This window comes from Musca autumnalis, unplaced genomic scaffold (genome assembly GCF_047663935.1).
Source record: "Musca autumnalis isolate F117 unplaced genomic scaffold, ASM4766393v1 scaffold_4, whole genome shotgun sequence".
Lineage (NCBI taxonomy): Eukaryota > Metazoa > Arthropoda > Insecta > Diptera > Muscidae > Musca > Musca autumnalis.
The window spans coordinates 158091275-158104181 of NW_027411977.1; the positions used below are offsets into that span (position 1 = coordinate 158091275).

Sequence of the window (12907 nt, forward strand, 5' to 3'; positions counted from 1 at the left end):
TAAATTCATTTTGATATTTTACTCGATTTCACATTTAATATTTGAAGATTTTTATGAAATAAATGTTATAGACGAGGGCTAGACAGCACTACGTTGTTGTTGTATGTCCATAAAGGGCCATCATATGAAAAACTGGTTTAATGAATTCAATTGGGCCGATATTCGATAAAAACGATGGTCGTGAGGGTCGTCCAAAAAATGATGCAACGATATCGGAACAGTTGAAACGTATAGATAAAAAACTCGAGAAAATTGAAGGGCTTGAAGAATCAGTTGACTTCATGTCTTCTAAATTCGAAGAACTGCTGAGAGTATAAATATTAAAGCAAAAAATATAGAACATTCTGAGAAAGAAAATAAAATTCTAAAATCGGAAATTAAAACATTAAAATTATCAGTGAAAATATTAATCGACCAAAGGGTCAAAAATGACTGTGTCTAAATAGAATTGGTGACATGGGAAATAAGAGTGCTGTTGAAACTGTTATTGCCCTCTCGGAAACAGTAGGAGTGAAAATAACCGAACAAATCCTAGAAGAGGCATATTTCTTAAAAAAGAGGAATGATAACTATGAAAGTCAATCACTACAAAATGTGCTAAAAGTAAATTCATAGATTCTAAGAAGTAGTTTGAAGACGATGAAAGCACAAAGTCAGTATACGTAAACAATTTCCTAAGTAAAGAATCGTTGGAACTTTTTAATTATACCAAATCATTAAAAAATATTGGATACAAATACATATACACCTGTGTTAGTTTTTCCTTACATATTCATTAGAAAGGGCATTCGTTCGAATACATTCGAACATATCAATATTGTTACAGAATTACATTTAACTAATCTCCGTGAAGACGTTGTTTTATTCCCCAGTACGATTTGTACCAAATAAAACAGGGTTCGTTTCAGATCACGTTTCTACAATGCTTTATTTTCTTTATTACACTTATTTGGAACCGACTTTAATTACTAAGCACACAGCTTGTCTCTAGTTAGCACGCAGCTATTCTCTAACCGATCTGTTCAGTTCAACGCTTAAAACACAACTAACTCCCCGTTGCTGGTTCCACCTGTATTTATCTCAAAATCCCCTCGTTCAAGAATCCTCTAGAACACATCTGGCAACACCTAAGCGAACAACCATACTCACATACATGGGCGAAGATCAATACAAGTGGACAAGCACACTAATGACAAAATTACAACAACAAACAAATGCAAGAAATAACAAGAAGTAGCAAACTAAACGATAATTACATGATTATGGTAAAACAAACAAAAGCACATTAATGAAAGGTAAAGTAAGAACTAGAATGATGAAGAGAATTCTACATGGTAGTCGTTGTTGTAGGAATTTTGGAATATGTTCATCCCAGTCTCTTTGGCCGCTATCTACTACCTTTCGTAGATGCTCTTCCAGGGTGCGATTAAATCTTTCCACCTTGTCATCTGATTGTGGATGAAGGGGCGTTGTCCTCGTTTTCTTGATTCCGTAGGTGTCACACATATCTTTGAAGATCGCTGACGATTGATGTTTGGGTATAAAGAGTTTCTTGTTGAAGAAGTTATTGAAAAATAACTTCGGTGGAGAATATCCACAAACAAGAAACAAGGGAACTGATGAGATCCAGTGGCGTGGATCGAAACTAGTCTTCCTTGCCTTACCCCTTGGCGAACAATGCCAAACCTTTTCCACTAATAAATTAGTTGTTTTTTAAATAATAAAACAACAACAATGGGATTAAGCCAGACTATTTTGAAAAAAAAAAAAACAAAATTGTATTAGCTATCCCAATAAAAACGACGCCACCAATGTTCTATTTGAGAAACACTGGCACCGTTTGTGTGGTTGGATGCGACAAGCTACCAGCTACATTTCGTTATGTGCATTCGTCGAAACTCGACGACACATAGCAGTGTTAAAAAGGTTTGGTTTGTTTCATAGACACTTTCGTCGGAGTTGTGTTAGGTTGTCAAAGAAAAACTTCTCATCGAAGTTTTTTCTTTGTACACCTTTATACTTGAGCTGACGATTGATGTTTGGGTATAAAGAGTTTCTTGTTGAAGAAGTTATTGAAAAATAACTTCGGTGGAGAATATCCACAAACAAGAAACAAGGGAACTGATGAGATCCAGTGGCGTGGATCGAAACTAGTCTTCCTTTCCTTACCCCTTGGCGAACAATGCCAAACCTTTTCCACTAACAAATTAGTTGTTTTAAAAATAATAAAACAACAACAATGGGATTAAGCCAGACTATTTTGAAAAAACAATCAAAATATTTTTGAATTTTATACCTGTTTTTATTACAGTGTTTTATTTAATTGCTTTGGTGTGTGTTTAGTTCAAATCTGGTAACTCAGTTGCAGTTAACCAATCGAACTAAAACTTTGCACACTTCTCAGATGTGAATGACAATACATGAATATGAAATCAAAACCAATATTGGTCCATTTTTACACTGTTTTACGGTGTTTTATCTAATTTGGTTTTCAAATCTGGTAACTCATTTTTCACATAGTTGCAGTTGACCAATCGAACTTAAAATTTGCACACTTTTTAGATTTGGATGACAATACATGAATATGAAATCAAAACTAATATTGGTCTATTCTTACAGTGTTTTTACGGTGTCTGACTTGACCCCCTTTTTAAATCTGGTAACTGATTTTTAACACGGTTGCACTTGACCAATCGAACTAAAACTTTGCACACTTTTCAGATTTAGATGACAATACATGAATATGAAACCCCCATATAACGGTACCACCCGATTTCCGGTATTTTGCTTTTCAAATCTGGTAACTCATTTTTCACGCAGTTGCAGTTGATCATTCGTACTTAAACTTTGCACACTTTTCAGATTTGGATGACAATACATGAATATGAAATCATAACTAATATTGGTCCATTCTTACAGTGTTTTTAAGGTGTCTAACTTGACCCCCTTTTAAAATCTGGTAACTGATTTTTAGCACGGTTGCAGTTGACCAATCGAACTAAAACTTTGCACATTTTTCAGATTTAGATGACAATACATGAATATGAAACCAAAACCAATATGGGTCCATTTTTCCTATAGCCCCCATATAACGGTACCACCCGACTTCTGGTATTTTGGAGATTTTGTCTTCATTTTTAGCCCGAATTTGCTGTAACTTGACATTTGGAGTTCTCAATAGCCCAGGAACTTCCCCACTAAAAATTGTGGACGTAGGTCAAGGTTTAATATAGCCTCCATATAACGGTACCACCCAATTTCAAGCATTTTAATCTGCATTTTCTGCTCAAATGGACTGTAATTCGGCATTTGGGGTTCTCAGTGGTCAAAAAAATTTATTTACTAAAAAGTTAAAAATAAAAAATAATTTAAAAAAATTAAGTTTCAGTGTTTTATTTAGAAATGCACTTAAAACTAAAAAATAATTTGTCGCTTAGCCTCAATAAACATAATCTTTCTCATGATAGAATATCTCAAATAAAACGCTTGCCGTTTAATTTTGCCACCATTCATAATTTAAATGCAAGCGTTTTATTTGAGAGATTCTATCATGAGAAAGAATATGTTTATTGAGGCTAAGCGACAAATTATTTTTTTGTTTTAAGTGCATTTCTAAATAAAACACTGAAACATAATTTTTTAAATTATTTTTTATTTTCAAATAAAATGACTCGAATTACAAATAAAATAATTCGAATTTCAAATGGAATAATTCGAATTACAGATGGAATAATGGAATTCTCAAATTACAAATGAAATGTTACGAATTACAACTAAAATGTTTCGAAGTACATCTGAAAAAGGTGTAGTATTACACTGTGCAACATTTTTAAGGTAATCTTGTGCAAACAATTTGAACTGAGGAGTTTTTAAAAATACAGACCCAAACGACAAGAAACCCTAGTTGGATTTTGTTGTGTCAGATCCAGCTCGGAGTTTATGGCCCCATCTAAACACGACTAAATATTAAGTTTTTTAAGACATTCGGGGCTGTATCTCTGAAACCAATGCGAATCTTCTTCTGACCTCTGAAGCAAATTTGTAGATAAGGAAAAAATAACATATTTAAAGAAATACTGGACTCGAAAAACTCCATTTTTTACCTCAAATTTCAAAATATATCTTAAAATGCCATAATTTGTACACTTTTCGCACCGTATCTCCAAAACCGTTGATTTTGATTTCGTTGGAATGTAATACACAACTCTTCAGTACATGTAATTGTTGTAATATGCCTATATCCCGCTGTTTTCAGCTCGTTTTTCAACGACGATTTAATAAATATGTAAATAATGTGGTGAAATACGAGAATAAACTGATGGTGTGAACTGTGTTTGAAATACGTGTTGTAAAAGATATGATGCAAAATACCGCTGAATCAACATGAAGTAATCATTTTAGAGTTTCAGAATGTTCTGAAAAATTGTTGAGAACTTTATTTGGAAGATTTTTGGAAAAGGTTACTTGGTTCAACTCCCAATAGTTTAGCCGATACTGACCAGAATTTCAGAAATTATGTAAAATTGTCTATATTTTATCGATTTTGATGCCCTAGATGGAGTTTTCTTATATGGTATGTTCAAAAGATAAATTCTACTAGGTTCGGGCTACAATATTGCATAAGACAGCCAAAGGCCAAATTCCTATTTGTTTCTGAGATAAAGGCCTGATAAATGCAAAAAAGTGTAGTTTTAGCCCGGTTTAGATTTTTTTAATTCATTTTATTAATGCGTTCTATCAATATATTTTACTTTGATATTTACATTATTCTTATCTATAATATGAATTTTACATTGATTACACTGTGAACCGAAATTTTGGGGGGTGGAAAATTCCTTTTGGGGATGAAAGCCTTTGGTGAGTATATACAGAACCCAGAAGGACAGATCCGCCGTGAGTCGAACTTTTGAGATATGACGTGATGAATATTTTGCTAGAGACCCTATAAGCCCTCAGATATTAGCGTTATATCTTTGTCCGCTGTTGTCTTAGCTTATTTTAGAGATCACATTTCTTCAGCCAAATCAAATGAGGATTATTTTCGTTTTTCGTTATTTTTTGACCTTCTATCTCGCTTCCTTCAATTTCCTTTTCGTCCTTTATTTTAAGAGCCGCTATAAAAGTACCATAAGATGACGTTTTTCAGCTTCAAAATGTTCTGCAAAAATGTCGCTCAGAAAATTTTAGGTACGGCTCTCATTGACAACAAATCGATTTTGTCGCGTTTTCGTGGTCGTTTTGTGCATTTACCCTGTTTTTGTTCAGAAAAAGACTATATTTTGTTTTTTGTATATTCGTTACAGAACATACAAAAACACAAAACACAGTTTTTTCTGAGCAAACAGGGGTAAATGTCAAAAATGACTATGAAAACGCGACAAAATCGATTAGTTGTCAATGACAGCCGTACCTAAAGTTTTCTGAACGACATTTTTGCAGAACATTTCGAAGCTTAAAAACGTCATCTTGTGGTACTTTTATAGCGGCTCTTAAAATAAAGGACATTGAAGGAAATTGAAGGAAGCGAGATAGAAGGTCAAAAAATAACGAAAAACGAAAATAATCCTCATTTGATTTGGCTGAAGAAATGTGATCTCAAAAATAAGCTAAGACAACAGCGGACAAAGATATAACGCTAATATCTGAGGGCTTATAGGAGGTCAAAATGCTCTACGAAAATAATCCTCATTTGATTTGGCTGCAGAAATGTGATCTCAAAAATAAGCTAAAACAAAAGCAGACAAAGATATAACGCTAATATCTGCGGTCTTATAGGGTCTCCAGCAAAGTATTCATCACGCCATATCTCAAAAGTTCGACTCACGGCGGATCTGTCCTTCTGGGCTCTGTATATACACACCAAGAGCTTTCATCCCCAAAAGGAATTTTCCACCCCCCAGACTTTGAGCTCCATTTTGTTGCACAGTGTTATATAAGTTTACCCAGTGGTTTGCTTATACATTAATCTAAGTATATAAATTTTAATTAGGTGGTTTGATTATTTTATTTAATTCAGCGTAATCTCGGGTTTTGTTGTTTTTAAATTTTAAAACAACAAGTTTTATTTAAAGTGGGATGTAGTTAAAATTGATTTAATTTCGGGAAAGGCAAAGAATGCTAGTTTCGTCCAACGCCACTTGGGCTCATCAGTTCTCTTAGTTCTTTGTATTGAAACAAAGAACTCTTCCCTAATTTTATGACGACCAGAGCTCAAGAATAAACGTAACCGATGAATTCGTTTAAATGCGAATTCGTCAGAAACATTTAAAAAATCTCGTAGCCGCATATGTAAACCAAGTAACTACTTCCCACTGTTATGGTCTTTGCATTGCAAAGAAACGCATAACAATTTTGATGGTTTGTTGTAAACAACAACAAACTATCGTCACCGCGCTGTGTGTCTATTTTTAGATTCACTTTTGGCAGTTTTGTTGAGATGTGTATTATTTTATTGTTGTAAAATAATTCAGCGTAATCTCGGGTTTTGTTGTTTTTAAATTTTAAAATAACAAGTGGTTTGATTATTTTAAATCTTTTAAATGTTTTACAAAAGTTCTTGTGGAGCTCTTCTTTTTAATCTGTTGAAGGTTTCTCGGTTGGACATCATGTTCACTGCTAAGGGGTTTGGGTGTGATTCTATTCTGATTTTGTAATTGGTATATTATTTCATCCTTGACACTTCTCACGTTAAGCTCTTCGTGTAATCTTCGGTTAGTTATATAGTAGGGTGCATCAGTAATTTTTCTTGATATTATTGCTTGGAATTGTTCTAACGTTTTGATTGTTGTGTTGGAGGCGGTCCCTCATAGCTGGATACCATATGTCCAAATTGGTTTAATTATATATTTGTAAATAAGTAGCTTGTTTTCGAGAGACAGTTTAGAGGACGGTCCAATAAGAAATTTCATTTTGTGGGCTTGAATATCCAGAGCTTTTCTTTTGGTTTTGATGTGAGTGTTCCAATTAAGTTTTGCATCTAGATGCATCCCGAGGTATTTGACTTCAGAACTCTTAGGGAGCTCAATTTGGTTCATATTAACTGGAGGACAATTTCCGTGGTTAAGTCTAAATGTAACTTGAGAAGACTTGGTCTCATTGGCTTTTATACGCCATGTCTTTAACCATGTGCAAAGCGTATTAAGATAGTTTTGAAGTAAGATACTCGCCATTATTGGATTTTTGTCAGCGACCATTATAGCGGTGTCGTCAGCGAATGTTCCCACAGTAGTAGCTTCAGACTGTGGAAGATCGGATGTGTATAATAATTATAATTGTTCCACAAACATCCCATACGGGACAAGGGAGACTTCTCTCATATCAATGAGTGCACCCCGATTCATATTAGCTCAATGATATGGGACCTACTGTTTATCGCCGAGTCCGAACGGCGTGTCTTAAGACACCACTTTGTAGAGAAGTTTTACATGGCTGAAATACTCAGGAAATGTCGCCAACATTACTGAGGGGTATTTTGCCACCGTTGAAAATTTTGATGTTGACTGGCCGGGGAATCGAACCCACGACCTTCAGCGTGCAAGGCGGGTGTGCATACCATTGCACCACGGTGGCACCCATCGGATGTGTATATTAAGTACAATATTGGGCCCATAACACTGCCCTGAGGAACACCAGCTCTTATGTCTTTTATAGTGCTCATTTCATTTGTCTCATGAACATAGAAATATCTATTTTGTATGTACGATCTTATGAACAAATATAAGTTTATAGGTAGAAGTTTTTTAACTTTATAAAGTAGGCCATCGTGCCATTACTTCTGGTCCAACTATTGTCGCTCTTTCGAATGGGATAGTAAGTTTTAGATTGGCGTTTTACCTTCTTAGTTATTTTCCACAGTGAGTAGTCCGTAGACTTAGTGTTACCCAGATTTTGAATTTCTTGCTCAATTTGTCTGTTATTTATATTTTTAAGAAGTTTTTGAAGTTCGGATGTAATTTTGTCTGCAGGTAATTTTGTTTGTTGCCAACGCTTTCTTGCTTTTCTTTTTTCTGAAATTTTGTTCAGCACAGTACTGGAAGTTTGTTGAGGACTTTCAAAATATTTTCTTGTCGTGGAATTCCAAGCTGCGGTTTGAATAGTTCGAACCAGGTGCTCAACGCTTTCAGTGATTTCATCTTCTGTCTTAAGTGATTGGTTTAAATTTATTGTGCTAGATACTTGATATCTAAAGTAGTGCCAGTTAGTTTTCTTGTTATGCAATTTACACTGCTGCTCTTCCTTAATATGTTGGGCGTGCAAAGTTAGGAAAACTGGGTAGTGATCAGATGATAAATCGTGATTGGTGAAACAAGTTTCAGAAGCAACAGGGATGCCCCTACATACAGAAATCAATAAGGTCGGGTGCCTTATTTAAGTCAGTGGGCCAGTACGTTGGAGTATACGGTGATATTGTGCGCAAGTTTAGCTCTTTTATAGCTAGATAAAGTTGTTTACCTTTAGGCGAATTGAGACGAGATCCCCAATGGGTATGCTTAGCATTGAAATCACCACATGCTACGAGTTTATGTCCTAAAGTTTTGAAGAAACCAATGTATTGGTCCTTTTTTATGTTATGCCTTGGTGGGCTATATATTGATGATACTGTTAGTGGACCATGAATGCTTTGTACAATAATGTTCTTGGCTTGTATTTCATCGGTACAGTAGTGCGTGCCTTGATGATGTTTCATGGAAACTTTCACTAGAATTCCTGATCCACCTCGTGCTTTCCCACTTGGGTGCATAACATGATAGAAATTATAGTTCGGAATTGAAAAATGATGTTTATCAGTAAAGTGTGTCTCTGATATAAGTAGAATGTCAATACATTTGGCTTGGAGGAACGTTTTCACTTCAAAATTATGTTGTGATAAGCCATTTGCATTCCAGAATACAATTTTTAGAAAATCAATATTTATAATTGAGTAAGTTTTTGAGTGATATTCATGAGAAGGTTTGTCATCTGTTGCATTAATGTATTGAGACTATTTAGCATTTCATTCACTTCTGGAGTCTTATTGGATGATTTGTTTTGTTGGTTTTGAGACTGTATATCATGTAATTGTTGATTGTTTAGGGTTGTGGTTTTGGTTATGTTTGAGTATGTTACATTGTCTCTATGTTGTGCAGAGTTTGAAGGAGGTTGTGATTTCACACTTTACTTGATCTGCCCAATTTTTCTTTTGACAAGACTTACTTTCGTGGTTTCCGGCACATTCGACACAAGTTGGTTTCTTTCGACAATATGATTTTGTATGACCATATTGTTGACAGTTTGAACATTGGGGAACAACTTTTTTGGGCGTGGTGGTTCAAAACTGATTATATTGGCCATCAATCTTCAATTCCAATTCAATTTCAAATAGCGAAAGTGGTTTCTTTGTATAGCGACTTTTTATATTCCATATATTTGTCACTTCATGACCATGACGGAAGAGCTCTGGCATTTTGTTCGTCCTCAGTATCGAGCTCGGCAAATTTGTTTCTTGGTTGTGGAGTTTTACTCAACCAATATTTGTTAATAGTGGCTGGTTTTTTGTTTTTATTTGAGTTTTGATGAGGCCATAAAATCCGAACTGGATCTGACAAGACAAAACCCAACTAGGGTATTTGTAGTCTAAATATGTACTTTAAAAAAAATGCATACTATAAGTTGTTTGCATTTTCAGTGTTGCACAGTGTTATAGAGATATTCTTTTTAAAATGGTTCCAAAGTAATCCATTTCAAAAATATCTTTACTTTACAGATATGGCACCGGACATTACACAGTTCAACAATACACGTCGAGCAGCAGATCGAGTTACACGTTACGTTAATATATCTCAGACAGATCTAAATGAAGACGGGAATGGAAAATGGAAAGTTTCAGCAAAAATTCAACAATTATTAAATACACTGAAACGGCCCAAAAGAAGGCCTCTTCCAGAGTTTTACGAAGACAATGACATCGAACTTGAAATTGCTGCAAACCCTAAAGATCCAAATGCTCCTAAACCAGAAGGAAGCACAATGACGGCTGTTCAAGGAGAACAGCTTTCAGTATCAGCTAGTCTGCCCAGATCATTGGAGGCGGCAGTTCAACGTTATGGCACAAATTCATTTAAATCGCCAATGGCCACAGTAGTCGATCCCAATGGTAAAATAACGACAACCTTAACATATGGAAAATTATTATCTAGGGCTCAAAAGGTTGCGTATGCATTATCAACAAAAATATTTAGCAAAGGTCCTGAACAGGTCACGTTGAAACCAGGTGATCGCGTTGCATTGGTGTATCCTAATAATGATCCATTAAGGTGAGTTCCATTTTATATTTGTTTACAGTTGTACCATATGTGGAACGAGTGCTAGTTCAACAGGGGCCAAAATTTAAAAAAAAATAAAGTCTTCTATTTTTGTACCAAAGCACAGTGGCCAAATCTCCGAAAAACCTGACCATAAATCGAAAAAAAACTTTTATCAATTTACGCAAAATAGTGTCAAATATTGTATTTTTATTATAGGATCCCACTGCGTGTAGTTATAAAAAAATATACGTTTCTTGTTTAGTAAGTGGGTATAAAAGTAGGTCAAAGTGACCCTATTTAGAAAAAAATTCTGAATATTTAAGTTGTTTATTCAAATATTATAATATCCAAAAAAAACGACGGTTTTTAAATATTTTTTGGTGTAATTGTAATGAAAGGTATGTGAAACGAATTTAAAATGTTCAGTGCCGCCAATAATGTGCACGTTTTTAATAATTGATGTCCCTACTTTCTGCTTTTTTATGGGTCAATTTTCACAATTAATGATGAAAATAGTTGTGAGTAAGATCGAATTGGGCTGTGTATCTTATCATTTCATAAAAAGGGATGAGTTTTTTTTATCAATTTCCATCGAAATATTCTGCACATATTTGCACTTTTCGTTTTTATGTGATGTTTTGTCTTGCAGATATGTACAGATTTTCTTAGATTCAGAATGTCAGAATATAGTATAGGGTCACTTTCTAGCGTTTGGGTACAATCTAGAGTTATGATGTCTTCAAAGACCTATAGTAAAATTTTAATGCGAACAAATTTCTAGAATTTTTTGTTCTGATTCCATCACATTTTATAGGAGATTTTAAAGATTTGTGAAAAAAGGGACCAAAAGACCCCTTTTATGACTCGCACGAGGGTTAATTCTATTCCTCGCATTCTTGTCAGTAAATTTGCCAAAGACATTATACACCTAAAGTGCAAGGATTCCAAGTTATCTTAACTCAAACATTTCCAAAACTATAAAAATGGTTTAAGCTTGCAACACTATTTTATTTTCATGGTATTTTGGCAAAATTGATACCGATATTTCCTTGGTATGTAATGCAAATAGAGATTTAATTTCTTTGGTGATTTATAGTTAAATTTTTGCGGACGTCATTTTTGACGTCATTCTTCTAAAATGATGCTTTGTATGACAATTTTTCCAAAACCCATATGAAGTACGCCCTTTACTCTAAAATGTGTTTTTAATTTTGCATATTTCTGGAGTTTAGGTAAGATATAGAGTTTTGACGTATTGTAGGACCTATAGTAAAAATTGATGGCGAACAAATTTGTATACTATTTTGATCTGATACGATCACATTTTATAGGAGATGGGACCAAAAAGACCCCTTTAATGACCGTCTGAGAGTTAGAAAATATGAAAAATGATACCAGCGACCCGAAAAACATAAGAACCCAAGGTTTTGTCTAAACTCATTCATTTTTAGAGTTTTGGGCAGGTTTTTCGTAAAATTGGCTACTGTGCAAAGGTGTATCTATTTTTTGTTTTTATTGAAACTCCTACATTTTTTCCATTTGACCCAAAAACCTTATATGTAGGTATATGAAAGTTTATGGCGTTCGGTTATCGTAAACACGTACCACCCGTCCGATTTCAGATTATTTTGTAGGATTGGGTTTTTAGCCACAACAATGAACTGGTAAAGTTTTTCATCGATTGGGCCATAATTAAGGCCTTTATAGAATTTTCGTGAAAATGCCATGGTTAATTCTATTAACGCAACACAGCAAATAAAAACAAATCAATTCCAAAAGATTTTTTATTCATTTTCGTAATATAACCTTCGAGTTTTTTTTTTTATCAGATGACTAACTTTCTATTGAAGATCTGTTAGTCTCCTTAACGACTACGACTACGATCACACAAACGTACATATGTATATGCCAAATAATTGTTTTGTCTGTAAAAAATGTTGGGCTAGCTTTTCTTTTGGTTTAAAGGTATACAAATTACACTGCTCAACAAAATTGAAGAAGTTGAATGTTTCAACCGAAGTTGTTGAAACCAAACCTGGTCACGGTTTTTCTCCATCAGCTCTTGTTCATGAGATATAGCTCAAAATCGGTTTTTACGAGTTTCACCCAGAATTTCGTTATTTTCGGATACAAACATATATTTTTTTGCGCGTTTTTCGACACTAATATATTAAGAAGATGTTATACGCTCGATGCAAAACGTTTTTTGAAATAATTGTGGCGAATATATATCAAAAAATATAGAAAACATACGATGCATCTTGTAAAAATTGCATATTTTGAGTACTTTAAGCTGTAATTACGTCATCGGGGGAAGTCATAGGAGCTTCATATAGCATTCCGGATATGCTCAGGGTGTCTACTATATAGTCCTGTATTCAAATATACAATATAAAGTTCATAGCGCCCACGATTCGCCCATAACCTAAAAATCGTCATGAAGACTGTCATTGAAAAGTAAATGGCATATTTGGTAATGATATCACAGGTAAATGATTTCCCTTTAGCAGTCTTCATGACAATTTTTAGGTTATTGGCGAATCGTGGGCGCTATGTTGTTGCACAAAGTCAAGTTTGTCACGACCAAGAAATATGTTAAAGGAAGTGGACGTACGACCATTAGT

The 12907-nt window shown here is 34.4% G+C and overlaps 1 protein-coding gene across 3 annotated transcripts in view; it reads left to right on the top strand.

Annotated features, from left to right (window-relative positions):
• DIP2 (disco-interacting protein 2) overlaps positions 1-12907 on the top strand; it is a 527750-nt gene that overhangs the window by 190948 nt on the left and 323895 nt on the right. For all 3 annotated transcript variants that reach the window (XM_073984060.1, XM_073984061.1, XM_073984059.1), the window contains one exon: positions 9743-10292. In XM_073984060.1, the coding sequence (XP_073840161.1) occupies positions 9743-10292 (550 nt within the window). The remainder of the gene's footprint in view (positions 1-9742; positions 10293-12907) is intronic.